Below are 19,155 nucleotides of genomic sequence, written 5' to 3' on the forward strand. Positions count from 1 at the left end.
AGACCTGGGATTGGGATTCCTTGGTACCACATACATTAAAAAAAAAAAAAAAGCTGAAAGCTGTGCTATGGCTCTAACCTTGAGAAAGTCCAAGGATAGTGCTCAGGCCCTGAGTTCAAGGCCCAGGACTGGCAAGAAAGAAAGGAAAGAAAGAAACTGAGATTAAACAATGACTATCTTGGCTAAGAGCACTGCGGCACAAGTTTGCTTGCCCTATACATTAGCTTAATAAACTGTAACAGCTGGGAGGTGGGGTAAAGTAGCTCTTTTTCTTTATTTTCCTTTACCTGACTGCTTGAAAAAATGAGTGCCCTTTAGGGAACTGAACAAGGATATTTTAAAGAAAGACACTAAAGGTGTGAAAAACAAAACAATTCTTGGGAAAGCAAGTCCTCTGAGCACACACACACACAAGTCAGAACAAATTGTAAAGGAAATATTTATCTTTTTTTTCTTCTTCTTCTTCTTGCCAGCCCTGGGGCTTGATCTCAGGGCCTGGGAACTCACTGTCCACTTCTCCTGCTCAAGGCTCTGCTCTATCACTTGAGCCACAGCACCAATTACAGCTGATCTGTATATGTGGTACTGAGGAATCAAACCCGGGTCTTCATGCGTGCTAAGCAAGCCCTCTACCACTAGGCCAAACTCCCGGCCACGCCCCTCCCCTCTCCAAATTTTATATTTAAGTAACATAGAGAAGTCAAACAAAACTTACGCCTGAATTTATCATCCATCCTTAACTTTCTCAGCTCCACTTTATCCGAGGCAGGGAGCTCGTCCTCCCGGCGGCGGGGGTGGGGGGTGTGTGGATGGAGGGGAGGAGGGAGAAGAGCGGGAAAGGGCGGGGCCACTCCACCACCATAGAGTTGGAGGAATGCCGGGGTAGAGGGGACCGGAAGTGCCGGAAGTGGCCCCACGCCGCCCCTCCCTCCACCCCGCCGCCCCGCCCCCCCGCCCGGGGCCGCATCCGGAGTCTCCGATCTGGGCTGGGTTTGTGCGGGTGTCAGGCGTCTGTGTTCTCGGTCCTAAGGGCGCGGTGGCCCCGGGCAGGGCGCCGGCTCTCCCTGGTGCCAGCTCTCCTTGGCCTCGGCCTCTGGGAAGCCGGGAGCCTTCCTCCGTGTCCTAGCAACAGGGAGCCGGGCGGCGGCCTGAGGAAAGGCGGCGCGCGGGCCGAGTCGCTCGGACGCCGGCCACCGCCGGTCCTCACAGGAGCCGGAGCCCCAAGCCCGGAAGAATCGGGAAGAAATGGCGGACGAGGCGTTGTTCTTGCTGCTCCACAACGAGATGGTGTCGGGAGTGTACAAGTCCGCGGAGCACGGGGAGGTGGTGAGTTGGCGAAGGCGGGTCCCGGCTCCCCCCCCCCCCCCCCCGCGCCTCCCGACGCCGCGGGCGGCGTGGACGGAGCGGGTCCTCGCTGCCCGGCTCCCGACGCCGCGGGGCGTGGACGGAGCGGGTCCTCGCTGCCCGGCTCCCGACGCCGCGGGGCGGGGACGGAGCGGGTCCTCGCTGCCCGGCTCCCGACGCCGCGGGGCGGGGACGGAGCGGGTCCTCGCTGCCCGGCTCCCGACGCCGCGGGGCGGGGACGGAGCGGGTCCTCGCTGCCCGGCTCCCGACGCCGCGGGGCGGGGACGGAGCGGGTCCTCGCTGCCCGGCTCCCGACGCCGCGGGGCGGGGACGGAGCGGGTCCTCGCTGCCCGGCTCCCGACGCCGCGGGGCGGGGACGGAGCGGGTCCTCGCTGCCCGGCTCCCGACGCCGCGGGGCGGGGACGGAGCGGGTCCTCGCTGCCCGGCTCCCGACGCCGCGGGGCGGGGACGGAGCGGGTCCTCGCTGCCCGGCTCCACAAGCACCGTAGTTGAATTACGTCTTGAACTCGGCGTGTCACACTCGTGCTTAGCTTTTTTTTTTTGTTTTTTGCTCGAGGCCGCTGCTGTATCACTGGAGTCACACTTCGTTGCTCCTCTCCCTTCCCCCACTTTGTTTTTCTTCCTCTTGCCATTCTGCCAAGGGCCTTTAAACTTTTTGTCTAACCGCCTCAGCCTGACACACTAGGCAGGTGTTCCAGCTCCGATCCATATGTATGGATTAACTTTTCATACAAGAACCCTTGCGGGACACATTCAAGCTTTATCCATACCTCATTTCACACACGGATCCATTAGACTTCAACATGAAAATAGGACAATTTTACTAATAGATTTGGCAGCAACAAGAGTGCTGTTAAATTTATGAACTGCTGCTTAAAGAATGCTTGCAGAACTTGGGCACTGGTGGCTTGCGCCTGTAATCCTAGCTGCTCAGGAGGCTGAGATTAGAGGATTACAATTTGAAGCCTGTCAGGGCAAGAAAGCCCGTAAGACCCTAATTAATCTCAAAAAGCTGGAAGTAAAACTGTCTCAAGTGGTAGAGTACTAGCCTTGAGCAAAAGAAGCTCAGGAACAGTGTTAGATTCTTGAGCTCAAGCTCTACTACGAGCGCCAAAAAAAGCGTATAGAATTGTTTTACTTTGTTTTTTTTCATTTTTGCAAAAGGCACAAATAGATATATTGTTCATAAATCCACTTTAAGGAATGTGAGGCACTGGCAATAAATTGATAACCTTTCTTTCTTTTTTTTTTTCTTTCTTTTTCTTTTTGGACCTAGAGCTTTAAGTCAGGGTCTGGGTTCTGAACATTTTCCTCAGGGCCTGGGCGCTGTTTTTGAGCTTTCTCAAGGCTAACGTTCTACCACTTGAGCCACAGCACCACTTCTGGCCTTTTCTGTATATTTGATATTGAGGAATCAGACCTAGGGCTTTGTGCATGCTAGGCAAGCACACTATTACTAGGCCACACTCCTGGCTAATATATTTTTTAAAATAGAAACTCTCCTGTATTTTTTAGCTTAGTAGAATTTCCTTCCAATATACAGTCCTATTAATAGCCAAAGCTATAGATTTTGAGTACCAACTTTCTGATATTCTGAAAATATTAAAAGCATTTACATACGTATGTCCTAAGGCTTGAACTCAAGGCCTGGGCACTGTTCCTAATCTTTTCATTATTATTTTGTTTAAAGGAAAATGGACGATGTATTACTAAGCTGGAAAATATGGGATTTCGAGTGGGACAAGGATTGATAGAAAGGTGAGCAGTATGGATTTGAAAATTTTCTTCCAGGTAGGTTGTGAATATAAATGACCTATTTCAAAAGATTTCGCATAAAACCTATGATACTTTATCTTAATTCTAATTTTAATTCTTTTCTTTAACTCACGGGTTGAATTTCTTTTTCTGGGAAAGGGTAGAAGCTCTGTCATAGAGCTTGTGCATTTGCAAGGCGTTGGACTCAGCACCTAAAAAACCAAAACAACAAAAACAAACCAGAAATCTGGTGTTAGCTTAATCCAATCAAATTTTACTTTCATTACTTCATTTTTGAGTCATGGTCTCTTTGTACAGTCCAACTGGCTTTGAATTTGGAAATCTGTTGTCTCAGCCCCTTTAGAGCTTCAATTTCAGGTGTATACCACCATACTTGGCTTCATACTTTATGTTTTAATATTTGTAGAAAAATAGTTTGCATATTTATGATTATTTTCTCTGAAAATATAGGTGTATTGAAATGCCTCAATTATCATTTCCCCCCTTTTTTTCTTTTGGTGCTGGTCATGGGGATTACAGTTAAGGTCTGGGTGCTGTCTATTGATGTTTTTTTTTTGTCCAGTCCTGGGGCTTGAACTCAGGGCCTAAGCACTGCCCTTGGGCTTTCTCAAGGTTAGTGCTCTACCACTTGAGCCTCAGCACCATCTCTGGCTTTTTTCTATGTATGTGGTACCGAGGAATTGAACCTGGGTCTTTGTGCATGCTAGGCAAGCACTCTACCACTAGGCCAAACTCCCAGCCCACTTCCAGCTTTTTCAATGTATGTGGTACTGAGGAATTGAACCCAGGTCTTCATGTATGCTAGGCAAGCACTCTACCACTAGGCCAAACTCCCGGCCCCTCTGTTGAGTTTTTGTGCTCAATGCTAGAGCTCTACCATCTGGGCTTCTCCTTAGTTTTTGTTTTGTTTTTGAAGAAAAGAGTCTCATAGACTGCCCTGCCTGCATTGGTTTTGAACTGTAATCCTTACTCAGCCTCCTTACTGAGCACCATTTCCTCCACTGGCACCTGGCCCATTTCTCCCCCTCCCTTTTCTTTCCCTCCCCTCTTCTTACTTCCTCTTCCCTTCTGCTTCTTTCCCCTACTCTCTCCTCCTCTGTCTCATTTTCCCTCCCTACTCCTCCCCTCCCTTCTTTCTTTCCCTTCTCTTCCTTCTTCCCCTCCCTTTCTTTCCCATTCCCTTTCCCTTTCCCTCTCTCCTTTCAAAAAGCTTGAACTCTATAGCTCTTACTGGAGATTAGCATCTTGGAATTTGTCTGCTCAGGCTAGCTTTGGACCTGTCCTTACCTCTCGTCTTCCTGAGTAGTTAGGATTATAGGCATGAGCCACTGGCTTCTACTTGCATTTTCTTTTCTTTTTTCTTTTTTGCCAGTCCTGGGCCCTGAACTCAGGGCCTCAGCACTGTTCTTGAGCTTTTCCCCTCAAGGTTAGCACTCTGCCGCTTGAGCTACGGCACCATTTCTGGCTTTTTTTCTCTATATATGTGGTACCGAGGAATCGAACCCCAGTTTTCATGCATGCTAGACAAGCACTGTACTACTAGGCCAAACTCCCAGCCCCTACTGAAAGTCTAGTAGATTCTTTAACCTAAATAGACTTTTATTTAAATACATAAGGGATTGAAATGCTTAAAGTCTGTTTATATATTTAATCTTCAAATTTGTAGATTATGTTTTTATTAGTATTCTTTTCTAAGTATTTATATAGTTAGGTTTGAATTCTATTTTATATAATACTGTTTTACTGAGCTGTCTTATCTGTGAGATTAAATTGTACCTACAATTTTGGGTTAACTGTTGGTAACATATGAGTAGCCTCTACAATATAAACATGACTTGGTGAAGATGGGATCTACTTGATATTTAATTACTTTAACTGTCAGTACATGTTTAGAGCTGCTAAGACAGCTGCTAATGAATGAAATCAGTTGATTTTCTCTTCTTGTGGAAAGTGAGGAAAAATATCTTCTTTTGTTTGAAAGAAATATGTTACTTCTAGTTTATCTTTTTAGGTTTACAAAAGATACTGCAAGATTCAAGGATGAATTGGACATAATGAAGTTTGTATGTAAAGATTTTTGGACTACAGTATTCAAGAAACAAATAGACAATCTAAGGACAAATCACCAGGTATTAATAAGTATTTTTCTTTAGTGAAGTGAATAAAGACTAAGTGAGGAGCTGGGAGTTTGGCTTAGTGGTAGAGTACTTACCTAGTATGCACAAAGACCTGGATTTGATTCCATGGTACCACATATGTAAAAAAAGCTGGATGTGGTGCTGTGGGTCAAGTGGTACAGCTCTGTCCTTGAGAAAGCCCAAGGACAATGCTCAGGCCCTGAGTTCAAGCCCCAGGACTGGCAAAACAACAACAACAAAAAGACTGAGTGACCAGCTAATGCTTTTTCCCACTTATGCAAGCTATATTAAAATTTAAAATGTATTACGTGGCCAGGAGTTTGGCCTAGTGGTTGAGTGTTTGCCTAGCATGCACAAAGACCCGGGTTCGATTCCTCGGTACCACATACATAGAAAAAAGCCAGAAGTGGTGCTGGGGCTCAAGTGATAGAGCTCTAGCCTTGAGAAAGTCCCAGGACAGTGCTCAGGCCCTGAGCTCAAGCCCAGGACTGGCAAAAAAAAAACAACAAAAAAAAATGTATTACGTGTCAGAATAACAACTGTTTTTTAAGTTTAGTTATTACTAAGAGGTGATAACACACAGAACTACAAATATACCTCAATTATACCTTCATAATAATTTCTAGATTTATAGAGCATGTTTAAATAACTAATTCTTATATTGTTTATTACTGTCATCAGTGTTCTCTTTTTAAATTTCTTTTGCAGTGCTAGGGCTTGAACTCAGGGCTCACACTGGGGAAAAGCACTCAGCTTCTGGAGGCATGTCCTCAATCTGTTTGCTTTCAGTGTTTTTCAGGTAGGATCTCACCATTCTGCCTGAGTTTGCCTCGGTGTTAGTCATTCTTTGTTCACTTCTAGAGTACCTGGATTATAGGCTTGAGCCATCGTGCTTGGCTACTGTCATTTCTTTCTATTAAAGATTTTTATCATGTCAAGCACCAGTGGCTTACATTCCCTCCCCTCACCCTCCCCACCCCCCAAAAACAGAAACAAAAAAAATAAAACAGACACACCATCTGTAACTAAGACTTTATTTTTTCTTGATCCTGGAGCTTGAACACTTGGCTTGAGTACTGTTCCGAAGCTTCCTTTGCTCAAGGCAGCCCTCTACAAACTTGAACCACAGCATCTCTTCCAGCTTTTTCTGAGTAATTTGTTGGACTTTTCATGCCCTGGCTGGATTCAAACTGCAATCCTCCTGAGTAATTAGGATTCTAGGCATGAACCACCAGCACCTGGCTAGGATTTAACTTTTTATTGTGTATGTCAGTGTGGGCTTGAACTCGGGGTCTGGGATGGGGATGTACCTTAGCTCTTTTGCTTAGAACTAGTGCTCTACCTCTAGCCACAGCTCCACCTCAGGCTTGCTGGAGTCTCAAGGACTTTTCTGAACTAGCTAGCAGATCTCAGCCTTCTGAGTACTAAGATTACAGGCATTAGCCACTGGCCTGGGTCTTTAGGACTTTCTTGAAATGATAATGGGAAGAGGTTACACAGGTGATCATGCTTGGTAGGCATATGTCTACCATTTGAACTTTGCATCCAGTCCCTTTCTGCATAGGTAATTTTCAAAGTAGAATCTTGCTGCTCATGCCTAGGCTGAACTGGACTGTGATCCTCCTATTTGTGCCTAATGGTCTGTGGGGAATGACAGGTATATACCATTGTGCCCAGCCATTGGTTGAGATGGAGTCTCACAAAGTTCTTTTTGCCTGTTTTCAAACTGTGATCTCCAATTACTTCCTCTGAAGTAGCTAGGATTACAAGCTTGAGCCACCATTCTTGGCTCTATGTTGACTTATTCTTGTTTTCAATGCTGGGTCAGGAATAAAACCCTTGGATTCAATATCCACTAAGCTATATCTCTGAAGTCCTTTCTCACATCCTCCTCTGCCTCTTACGTGCTGGTATTATAGGTGTATACCATAATACCTGGCTTTCTAAGTTCTACTCATCTTTTAATTTTCATTATATAGATTAAGCGAGGAAATATTAGTGCTATCAAATATTGAACTCATGATTTAAAACACTTAAATTGTTTTATAGGTAGATACTTTTTAAGGATTACAGGTTGTACTGACTTTAGATGTTTTTATATTTTTGAAACCAGGGCATATATGTGCTTCAGGACAACAAATTTCGTCTGCTAACTCAGATGTCGTCAGGAAAACAGTATTTAGAACATGCATCTAAGGTATTTAATGAATCAGACTTTTTCTACTTAAACAAAAACAAAATGTAGAATGCCTTTTCTACTTAAACAAAAACAAAATGTAGAATGCCTTTAACAACTGCCGGGGCCAGCCGGCAGCAAACCAGGGTTCGCGGATTGGGATTCCTGAAATAGGGGCAAGGACTAGGAAAAAATAGAAGAGAGACAAACAGATGGAGTTCGGGAGGACTACAGCCCAAGTCAGCAGTCCAAGAAGACTGTGAGCTCCAGACTGCCGCCTAAGACTCTCTCGTTTATTTTAAGTTCCGACCTTAAATACTCTTCTTAAAACTTGGAGTTGCCAGAGGCTACATTCATACAAAATAGTAAACAAATCACATATAGGATAAATGAGAAAGGATTAACATTGCTTAAAGTCATCATGATAAGAACTGATTGACATTGCTTAAAGTCATCATGATAAGAACTGATTGACTTTGCTTAAAGTCATCCTGATCAGAGTTACTTCCTTGTGTATACAGTTGTGTAGGTCCAAGGTCAGGTCCAAGGTCATTGACCCCACAGTCGGTCCCCAACAAACAACTGCCACTTTAAAAACAATGCCACTAACAACAGATTCTCCTTGAGAGGCCTTTTTTTATTTTTGCCAGTCCTGGGGCTTGAACTTGGGGCCTGGGCACTTTTGCTCAAGACTAGTGCTCTACTACTTGAGCCGCAGCACCACTTTCAACATTTTCTGTGTATGTAGTACCAAGGAATCGAACCCAAGGCTTTGTGCATGCTAGGCAAGCACTCTATCACTAGGCCACATTCCTGGCACAAGAGGTGGTCTATTGCTTGGTTCACCATTACTCTTTATATTTTTAGATTTTTTTGCTGTGGTTATTTCTTTCTTTTTCCTTTGGTCTGAGACTAGAACTTTAATTCAGGACCTGATAATTTCACTCAGTTGTTAGTGCTCTATCAACTAAGCCATGCCTCTAGCCTCTTAGTTTTGATTATACTGGAGTTGGGGGGATTGTGTGTGTGTGTGTGTGTGTGTGTGTGCGCGCGCACACAACAGAGAGAGAGAGAGAGAGAGAGAGAGAGAGAGAGAGAGAGAGATTGAGAAACAGGGAGAGAGATTATATTGGGGCTTGTACTCTGGACCTGATGATTTTTGCTCAGTTTTGTTTATTTTTGTTTGTTTGTTTTGCTTACAGCTAGTGCTCTACCACTTGAACTACCCTCCAGTTTCAATAAGGGGTGTGAAATGGAGGTGTGAAATCAAGGTCTTGTGTTTGCTAAGCAGGTTCTCAATTGCTGAGCTATATCTTTAGTCTTTTGGCCTAGTGATAGAGTGCTTGCCTAGATGCAGGAAGTCTTGGGTTTGATTCCTTGGTACCACATACACAGAAAAGCCAGAAGTAGTGATGTGGCTTAAGTTGTAGAATGCTAGCCTTGAGAGAGCCCAAGGACAGTGCCCGGGTCCTGAGTTCAAGCTCCTGGACTGGCAAAAAAGAAAAAGATGGAACAAAATATTATTAGTTTACTGAATTAATTTAATAGGAAGGTGCAGAAAACAGGCAAGGTGGTTGAATGTTTTGGTGCTCGTTTATAATTCTTGCTATTGAGAAAGGGGTGGTAGCGGGATAACAGTCTGAGTCTAAAGCATGAGACCCTCTAGACTCCCCGGAAATAAAAAGCAAGTTGAATTTAAAAAAAAAAAGTTGATTTGTGGCATGGCTCAAGTATACAGCACTTATGTAGCAAAATGTAGGTCCTGAGTTAAATCTTCAGTACTACCAAATAAATACCAACAAAAAACGGCAAGAAACAGGACAAAGCAGTCAGAAAAAGAACAAAGTAAGTCACAAGAAGGGTGATTTGAAAGCTAATTTGAATTCTGTGGTAGGTGGATATTAAATATAAGGCATCTTTGTTATGTCCAGAACTAAATCCAAATCTGGAACTAAAGCAGCATGTTTTTGTTACTGTTTTTAGATTCAATGTTCCTGGATTGGAGCGCCTAATTGACCAAACTAGTCATTTATCCATGTCCATGTAATTTTTTTCTTCTTATGGTATTGGGATTTGAACTCAAGGCCTTGTGTTTGTTATGCATGTGTTCCACCACTTGAGCTACCCATTACTTGTCCCTCCCTACCAGCCTACAAACAGAGAAATCTAGAAATCAGGTTTTTTTTTTGGTGGGGGTAGTGGTGGGGTATGGAGGGATATGACAGTCTTAGGCCTTAGACTTAGAGCCTTGGCATTGTCCTTGAGCTTTCTTGCTCAAGTTTAGCACTATACCACTTGAATCATAACTCTGTTTCCAGCTTTTTTGGTGCTTCATTGGAGTTTTATAGATTTTTTTTTGCCTGGCCTGGCTTCAAACTTTCTTCTCTAGATCTCAGCTCCTGGGTAGCTAACATTATAAGTTACCAGTGCCTGGCTGGCAGTCATATTTAACTTAAAAAATTTTTTGGGGGGGGGGGTCAGTCTTGGGTCTTGAACTCTGGGCCTGGGAGCTGTCCCTGAGCTCTTCAGCTTAAGACTACTGCCCTACCCTTTGAGCCACAGCATCACTTCTGGTTTTCTAGTAGTTATTTGGAGATAAGAGTCTCACTGTCTTCAGTGCCTGGGTTGGCTTTGAACTGAGATCTTCAGATCTCAGCCTTCTGAGTAGCTAGGATTACATACGTGAGCTACCATGTGCCTGGCTTAACCTTTTCTTCTTTGCTCCGGGGAAGTTGACTTTGTTACTGGGCTGGGATCTAGTGGTTGAAAAGATTGTGCTACCTCAGATTCTGGAGTAGCTAGAACTTTTTTTTTTTTTTTTTTTTTTTTTTTTTTAACCAGTCCTGGGGCTTGAACTCAGGGCCTCTGCACTGTCCTTGAGCTTTCTCAAGACTAGTGCTCTACCACTGGAGCCACTGTACCACTTCCAGCCTTTTATATATGTGGTACCAAGGAATCAAACCCAGGGCTTTGTGCATGTGAAGCAAGCACTGCATCACTAGGCCACACTCCTGACCCAAGGAGCTAGAATTTTTTTAAGTTTGTACGAGAATACAAGAAAGCTTCCCCACTCTTCATGATTATATTTCTACAAATGACAGTAATGAGTTATATACTTACTTTGTTGATAGTATGGCTTGCACTAAATGTTACATTTATTGGTAGCTTTTCTAATTTAGTAAGTCCTTACTGGTTGTTGTTTTTTCTTTTAGTATCTGGCATTTACATGTGGCTTAATCAGAGGTGGCTTATCAAATTTGGGGATAAAAAGTATTGTAACAGCAGAAGTATCTTCAATGCCTGCGTGTAAGTTGAAAGCTGGATTTATATTTACAAATGTTTTTAGTATGTTGTGGTTTTTTAATGTAGAAGAAATTGGAAGCTCAAAAACATTTATCTTAATGTGTCAACTTGTGTAGTAATATATACCATGCTATATTCATCTTCAGCTATTTTCACATTAGCAATTCATAAAAGATTTAAGAAAATCAGCAGACATTTAAATTCATAACACAACTATGGGACAGTTAATTTTTTTTTTTTTCCAAAAAGAAGGAACACTGGTAAGCAGAGAGGAAGCAGCCTATTTTGGTCTCCCCAGTGAGCTGCTGTGTAGGTATTCTAGCACCCGGGATAAACAGTAAGGGCTCCTTACTGGTTGCAAAAAGGGTTTTAGGTAAGGCACTGGTGGCTTATTCCTATAATCCTAGCTATCAAGGAGGCTGAGATCTGCGGATGGATCATGGTTTAAAGCCAGTTTGGGCAGGAAAGTCCATGAAAGTCTTTATTTCTGGTTAACCACCAAAAAGCTAGAATAAGAGCTGTGGCAGAATATAATGAATCATTGTTGTCCTTAATGTACTATGTTGTCTCTCATCTCCTTTGCTGTCCCTTGGTTATCTCATATTGGTATAGTATCTCACTTTGTTATCTGATATATTGAATTTATTTGTATTTGGATATTTTTTTTTTTTTGCCAGTCCTGGGCTTGAGCTCAGGGCCTGAGCACTGTCCTTGGACTTTCTCAAGGCTAGAGCTCTACCACTTGAGCCTCAGCACCACTTCCGGCTTTTTTCTATGTATGTGGTACCAAGGAATCGAATCCGGGTCTTCATGCATGCTAGGCAAGCACTTTAACCACTAGGCCAAATTCCTGACCCTGTATTTGGATATTTGAAATTTGATAGGGAAGGGGGGAAAACCAAGACGGGTGGGGGGGTGTGGGGGGGGGGAGGGAAATGGGTACCAAGACATGTGAAAGGGTATCAATGTATGTGAATTAATGCACCTTCTATCTGGCAAATATCATGTAACCCTTTTACAAATTATAATTAAAAAATATGGAAAAAGAAAAAGAAAAAAAAAAAGAGCTGTGGCAGAGTACTAACCTTGAACAAAATAACTGTTCAGTGACAACATCCAGGCCCTGAGTTAAAGCCAAATGGAACAAAACAAATCAAAGGGTCTTGGTGGAATAGCCTGCAGGACCAGGTGGAACATAGGAGTACTTTGTAAATAGTGAACCTTTCTTTTTTTTTGCAGGTGGGAGGGTGGGGGGGAACGATTGGTTGGTCATGAGGCCTGAACTCAGGGCCTGAGCACTGTCCCTAAGCTTTTGTGCTTAGGGATACCACTTAGCCACATGAGCCACTGCAGCTCCACTTCTGGTTTTCTGGTGGTTAATTGGAGATACAAGTCTTATAGGCTTTTCTACTTTGTCTGGCTCAAGCTGTGATCCTCAGATCTCTTGAGTAGCTAGTATTATAGGCATGAGTCACCACCAGTGCCTGGCTATGAACTCTTAACATTGAAGGGAAGTTTTCTACAAGGATAATTTGTTTACTTGTGTTTGAGTTGCTGACAATTCATCTCAAAACCCTGCACATGGTAGTCAAGTATTGCTATACTCCAAGTTATATTCAACTTCTATAGCCCCTACAATCTTCTTTTTTTTTTGCTAGTCCTGGAGCTTGAACTCTGGGCCTTGGTACTGTCCTTGAGATTTCTTAAAGGTTAGTGCTCTACCATTTGAGCCATAGTACCACTTCTGGCTTTTTCTGTGTATTTGGTACGGAGGAGGAATCAAACACAGGGCTTTGTGCATGCTAGTCAAGTACTGTACGACTAGGCAACACTCTCAGCTCCTGCAGTGTTAAGAAAGCACTTTTCCTTATAGCATGGAAGATGACTATTTTTTTTTTTTTTGCCAGTCCTGGGCCTTGAACTCAGGGCCTAAGCACTGACCTTGGGCTTTCTCAAAGTTAGAGATCTACCACTTGAGCCACAGCACCACTTCTGTACTTTTTTCTATGTATGTGGTACTGAAGAATCAAACTTAGGTCTTCGTGCATGCTTGGCAAGCACTCTACCTCTAGGCCAAACTCCCGGCCCTGTGAAGATACCTTTTTATAAATTAAATTCTTGTGTGTGTGTGTGTGTTAGTCATGGGGCTTCAACTCAGGACCTGGGCTCTGTCTCTGAATTTTTTCGCTCAAGTCTAGCACTCTACTTTGAGTCACATCGCCACTTCTAGTTTTCTGGTGGTTAACAGACTTTTCTGCTTGGTCTGACTTCCAACCACAATCCTCAGATCTCAGCCTCCTAAGTAGCTAGGATTGTAGCACCTTTTATGTTTAGAGTTAAAAACATATCTAGTATATAAAACTACCTAAAACCAACTAGTGACTAAATTTACTCAAGATCTCTTCATTGGGGTTGCTAACCAGTATTAAAATTTACTTGTACTTCCTTGTATTACCTTACCTTTACTTTGATAATTAGCAATATCCCAAAGGTGGGATTTAAAAAAAAAGAAAAGCACCTTTTTTTTTTTTTTTTTGGGTGGGTCTTGGGGCTTGAACTAGGTCTTGAGGCTGTCTCTGAGCTCTTCAGCTCAAGGCTACTGCCCTACCCTTGAGCCAAGCCCCACTTCCCTGTTTTCTAGAGGTTAATTCTCAGGTCCTTTTGTACCTGGGCTGGCTTTGAACCTTGATCCTCAGATCTCAGCCTCCTGAGTGGCTCAGGATTATAGGCATGAGTTACTGCGCCCAACTAAAAGCACCTACTTTTAAGCCAGGTAATAATTTAGTTATGGAATTAATTTTATTGAACACTGGGAGAGCGTGTAGAAAGATGTTTGATACAGCAAGTTTGTTGACTGAATCTGCTTCTTAAATGAAACAGAAAATTGATGTATGGACTTATTTTCCTTGCATATAAAAATCAATGAGTTTTATGCTTTTTTTTTTCAGGTAAATTTCAAGTGATGATACAGAAGCTATAGAGTATACAGAAATGCAAGACTTCTACATTGTAAAGAGATAAATTATTCATGTATAAAGTGTTTCAAGTAATGCTTTGTCAGATGTTTGTTCAGAAGGGTGCATTTTATCATTTGAACACAGACCAAGCTGAAGCAGATAAAGAATCATTTGATATAAATGTTACTCATACTATTCTAAATGAAAACCCAGTTTCAAATTACTAGACACCAAGGTATAAACTTTATTTTAAATGTTTTTTATTTACTTAGGGTGATACATACTTAATCACAGATGAGGATCAAAACTCAGGGTTTGTTGAATTAGTACAAAGGAAAACATGCAGTAAACAGAATCATTTCTGCAAGAATTCCAGAAATGTGTTAAAGTATAAGCTGTTTTAGTTATTTTTTATTTTTTTGTGGGTCTTGGGGCTTGAACTTGGGGCTTGAGCTCTTCAGCTCAAGGCTACAGCCCTATCCTTGAGCCAACCCTCACTTCCCAGTTTTCTAGAGGTTAATTAGAGATAGAGTCTCAGGTCCTTTTGTGCCCAGGCTGGCTTTGAACCTTGATCCTTAGATCTCAGCCTCCTGAGTAGCTAGGATTACAGGCCTGAACCACAGCGCCTGGTTGTTTTAGGATTTTTTTTTTTGGCTAGTCCTGAGCCTTGAGCTCAGGGCCTGAGAACTATCCTTGGACTTTCTGAAGGCTAGAGCTCTACCACTTGAGCCTCAGCACCACTTCCAGCTTTTTTCTATGTATGTGGTACTGAGGAGTTGAACCCAGTCTTCGTGCATGCTAGGCAAGCACTCTACCACTAGGCCAAACTTCTGGCCCTGTTTTAGTTATTTTTAAGAAGCAAACAGTATAGTAAATTAAGCTTGGTTTTTAATTTATTTCTATTTGAAAGAACCTTTATGCCTGTATAAGTATTTCGTATATACATTGTGTTTGTGTGTATATATAAATACATGACTGTTTAAAATTGCTTGAAAATTTAATTTCACCATAATAGATTCCAGTCCTTGATAGGTCATCTCATATAATCAAGCTGAAATACATACTAGTTTAAATGCACATTTGGTGACTCCAGTGGCAAAGAATACTACATATGTTAGGAAGAAATTTTTCTACTTATTCCTGCTTCAGTCTTGACTTTGAGTTTTCCTCTTCATGCATGGAAATCCTGGTAAAGGTTTTATTATCTTTATCTCCATCCCCTAATTTACTCTTTCACAAAGGCATACTCTTTTTTCACACCAGCATTCATTGGGATCATATTTTCTCCATGCCTCAGGGTTACTAGCTCACCTGCCATAGGTCTCTTAGTATCTTTTTTGAATACTTTATCTGAGTTGTTTCTTGAGCAACTATCTTTGTGCATTTGTAAAAACTTTGCATATTGGAATACTTTGATTATTCACTTAAGTCTGGGGTGGGTAATACTTGAGGTCCTACTAAAACACAGGATTGTGAAAGCAGGGGGGATTTTGGGCTACATGACAGGATCTTGTCTTGAAACAAAAAAGGAAATGAAAACTGTTTACCATATAATTACTGAAAGGTGGGGGGTTGTACATAAAATGTTTGGTTGTTTGAAATTAGCAGATTAGAAAAGAGGGACTCCTTTAACAAATGAAGAGAAAATTGGTGATTAGAATTAGCTATTGGGGGCTGGGAATGTGGCTTAGTGGTAGAGTGCTTGCCTAGCCCTGGGTTTGATTCCTCAGTACCACATACACAGAAAAAGCTTGAAATGATGCTGTGGCTGAAGTAATAGAGTGCTAGCCTTGAGCAAAAAGAAGCTCAGGGATAGTGCCTAGGCCCTGGGTTCAAGCTCCAGTACTAGGGGAGTGGTGGAGGAGGGGGGGATAGGATTAGCTATAGGAGCTAGAGATGGGATATCAAGGTTTGAGGTTACCTGGGACACAAAGTTCACTAGCTCATCTTAAGCAATGGTTGGCACAATAGTGCATGTTTGTTATTCCAGCTACTAGGAAGCATAGTGACTGGTACTAGTAGCAGGTACCTGTCATCTATAATAACTCAGGGAAACCATAAATAAGAAGATGACAGTCCAAGATGGCCTGGCATAAAGGGAATCTCTTGTCAGCTAACCCAAAAAAGCAGCTGGGGAGAGTAGTTCAAGTAGTAGAATGCCTGCCTGGCAAGCAAGTGACTTAAGTGAATCTCTTAATACCAACCCTCCCTCCAAAATTATGAAACTGAAACTCAGTTAAGTTAGAGATAGACCATTTTCCTTTCATAGAAAGGGGCTGTATTAAGATCCATTTTTTTGTTTTTTTTTTTTTTTTTTGAGCATGGCACTCTTACTGAGAGCTTTCTTGCTCACCCTTGGTATTTTGTCATTTAAGATACACTTCCAATCCAGCTATTCTTTGCTAGTTAGCAATACAGTGTCACAGACTTCTGCTTGGGCTGTCTGTTGTCCTCTCAATCTGTCTCCTGTGTGATTAGTATTCTGAGTGTGAGTCATCAGCACATGGCCTCAATATTAAATTTAACTCAAATTTATTATCCTAATTTTCAGGTGATTTAGAACAAGTTTATCAGATGTTGACAAAATGCATAAATTAAGGAAAGACCATACCAAATATAGAAATATAAACCACATCAGGTAGGGAGTGTGTGTATGTGTGATCCGGGCTTGATTGGGGCTGTGAGCTTTTCACTCAAGGCTGGTACCACTTGACCTATACCTTCAGTTCTTTTTACTGGTTAAGTGGAGGCAATAGTTTCCAGGATTTGTCTGCTCATGCTGGCTTTGAACCTTGATCCTTACATTTCAGCTTCCTGAGTAGGTAGGCCTTGTAGGGGTCACCCAGCAGTGCCTAACTAAACCTTAGCATTTAAAAAAGATCAAGGTCTGGGAATGTGCCTTAGTGGTAGAGGGCTTGCCTAGCATGCATGATGCCCTAGATTCTATTTCTTAGTACCATATACACAGAAAAAGCCACAAGTGAAGCTGTGGTATAAGTGGTAGAGTGCTAGCCTTGAGCAAAAACAGCTCAGGGACAGTGCCCAGGGCCTGAGTTCAAGCCCCAGGACTGACAAAAAAATAAAAAAGATCAAAATAGAGCAAATGTAGTATGTTTGTCTGAAAGGTTATTTCTTCCTTCTGTTGATAACTGTATTGATTAATCCTAAGTCTTTTAGCATGGTAAGCGAACACTGCTGTTGAGCTAATCCCCAGTGTGATGTTACCTCTATGGCTGCCTATGGTATAGAAGAGGGTACCACTTCCCTAGTCCCAAAAATGTATGTGTTGAATAGATTAGAAGATAATCATGGTAACTTCGATTATCTTCATATTCTGATAAAGTTCTGGATAATGAGGTAAAAGGGAGAAACTGGGTTGAGAAATTTCTTGTTGCTTTCAAATCGAACAGAATAAGGGTTGGTAGCATATACCTGTAACCCTACCACTTGGGAAGTAGAGATAGGATTGCAAGCTTAAGACCAGCCTTGACTACACTGCAAGGATACCCCACCTTGGGGTACATATGACAAAAACAAAGACAAAAAAGCATGGATACAAGGGCTAGGGGTATAGTTTGGTGCTGTCTTTCACTTGAGGCTGGGAAAAAAAACATACATGACAGAGGTTACTGTGATCTCTCCTCTCCCCCTTTTTGTGCTGATCCTGAGGCGTGAGTTTAAGGCCTTGAGCTCTGGCCCAACTTTCTTGCTCAATCCTAGTGTTCTACTAGCTGAGTCATACCTCCAATCTAGCATTTTGCTGCTTAATCAGAGATGGAATTTCCCAGACATTGCTACCCACAGCTGAGTTTGAAATGTGATCCGTAACCCCAACCTTTGAGAAGATAGGTGTGAGCCAGCATCCCATAGGTTCTATCCTCTTGCTTCTCAGTGAAGGTATATGGTGGTATTGCTGTCTTGAGGCAATCTGCAATAGATCTCTGATGACCATCAAAGGAAGAATGTGGAAAATAGGTGCCTGATAATTAGAAGTACAACTACAACATAACCCTGTTCTCCCACTTATGTGGGGTCCCCTAAATAACCCACATTTTTCTTTTCTTTTTTTCTTTTTGGTTGGTCGTGGGGCTTGGACTCAGCCTGAGCTGATCTTCAGCTCAAGGCCACTGCCCTACCCATTGAGCCACAGCTCTATTTCCAGTTTTCTAGTGGTTAATTGAAGCGTCTTATGGACTTTAGTGTGCCTGGGATGGCTTTGAATTGCCATCCACAGTTCTCAACCTCCTGAGTAGCTAGGATGACAGGCGTGAGTCACCACATCTGGCATGATCCCCATTTTCTCCACTGTGAGACAAACACATCAAGGAAAATTTCCTTGATAGCTCTGATCCAGCTAGTTGTAAGCTGGAACTCAAACCTTGTCTTGAATATGTTAAAGGTGTTTAGGTTGTTGCCTGCAATCACTGACATACAGGCCCTAGTCCTGAGATAGATTTTGTAAACTCCATATAAAAATAGACTCCAGGGCCAGGAGTTTGGCCTAGTGGTAGAGTACCTGCCTATCATGCACAAAGACCAGGGTTCGATTCCTTGGTACCATGTACATAGAAAAAGCCAGAAGTGGTGCTGAGGCTCAAGTGGTAGAGCTCTAGCCTTGAGAAAAATCCAAGGACAGTGCTCAGGCCCTGAGCTCAAGCCCAAAACTGGCAAAAAAAAAACCCCAAAAAACAAAAAGACTCGTCTCCTAAGCCCTTGTGGCTGACATAGTAAGGTCGATGGGTGCTGTTACTCAAGTGGCAGAGCACCAGCCTTGAGCACAAAGAAATTCAGACAGTGTCTTGGCCCAGAGCTCAAGCCCCAGGATCAATTAAAAAAAAAAATTCTTGTGTCCCCAAAATATACAAGCTCCAAGTGGACAGTTAGGGGTGGTCTTTTGTAGGAATAGCTAGCTCTATTGTCAAGATGAAACAGCATTCAGATGAAAAAGAAGTGAAACTAAGATCTTAAAGAGATCCCTCCCTGTTCACTGTAACATACAATAACTAAGCTGGGAAATAAGTAGGTGGGTAGTAGTGAATGGACAAAGAAAATATAGCATGGGGGGCTGAGAGTGTGACTTAGTGGTAGAGTGTTTGCCTGGGATGCATGAAGCCCTGGGTTTGACTCCTTGGTACCATATAAAAAGCTAGAAGTGGTGCTATGGTTCAAGTGGTAGACTGCTAGCCTTGAGAAAAAGAAGCTCAAGGTTAGTGCATAGGCCCCAAGACTGGTCATAAAAAAAACAAAGTTCAAGAGCAAGCCTGGACTAGTATGGACCATGATACCCAAACTGAAGCAGTAATCTTGCTTCCATGAGAAAAGAACTAAAGGAAATGGCAGACACCTGGATATCGCTGAGACCTTAAACCAGTGTTAATCCAGTGTTAATGGCCAATTTTTTTTTTTTTTTTTTTTTTTTGCCATTCCTGGGGCTTGAACT

The 19,155-nt window shown here is 42.6% G+C and overlaps 1 protein-coding gene across 1 annotated transcript; it reads left to right on the forward strand.

Moving 5' to 3' along the window:
• Nucleotides 1–958: 958 nt before the first annotated feature.
• Trappc6b (trafficking protein particle complex subunit 6B) lies at nt 959–13,808 on the forward strand. The gene is made up of 6 exons (XM_090345122.1): nt 959–1,326; nt 3,056–3,123; nt 5,153–5,270; nt 7,393–7,476; nt 10,668–10,761; nt 13,707–13,808. Exons 1-6 carry the CDS (start codon nt 1,246–1,248, stop codon nt 13,736–13,738), a joined length of 477 nt encoding a protein of 158 aa, XP_090201248.1. The 5' UTR covers nt 959–1,245; the 3' UTR covers nt 13,739–13,808.
• Nucleotides 13,809–19,155: the final 5,347 nt, after the last annotated feature.

This window comes from Megascapheus bottae, chromosome 14 (assembly GCF_031878675.1).
Source record: "Megascapheus bottae isolate mThoBot1 chromosome 14, mThoBot2.hap1, whole genome shotgun sequence".
Classification (NCBI taxonomy): Eukaryota; Metazoa; Chordata; class Mammalia; order Rodentia; family Geomyidae; genus Megascapheus; species Megascapheus bottae.

Bases quoted from the DNA above. Each gene is read 5' to 3' on its own strand.
- Trappc6b (XM_090345122.1), top strand. From the start codon at position 1,246: ATGGCGGACGAGGCGTTGTTCTTGCTGCTCCACAACGAGATGGTGTCG. The intron at 5,271-7,392 runs GTATTAATAAGT...TTTTGAAACCAG, and splicing joins ATCTAAGGACAAATCACCAG to GGCATATATGTGCTTCAGGA. The intron at 10,762-13,706 runs GTAAGTTGAAAG...TTTTTTTTTCAG, and splicing joins AGTATCTTCAATGCCTGCGT to GTAAATTTCAAGTGATGATA.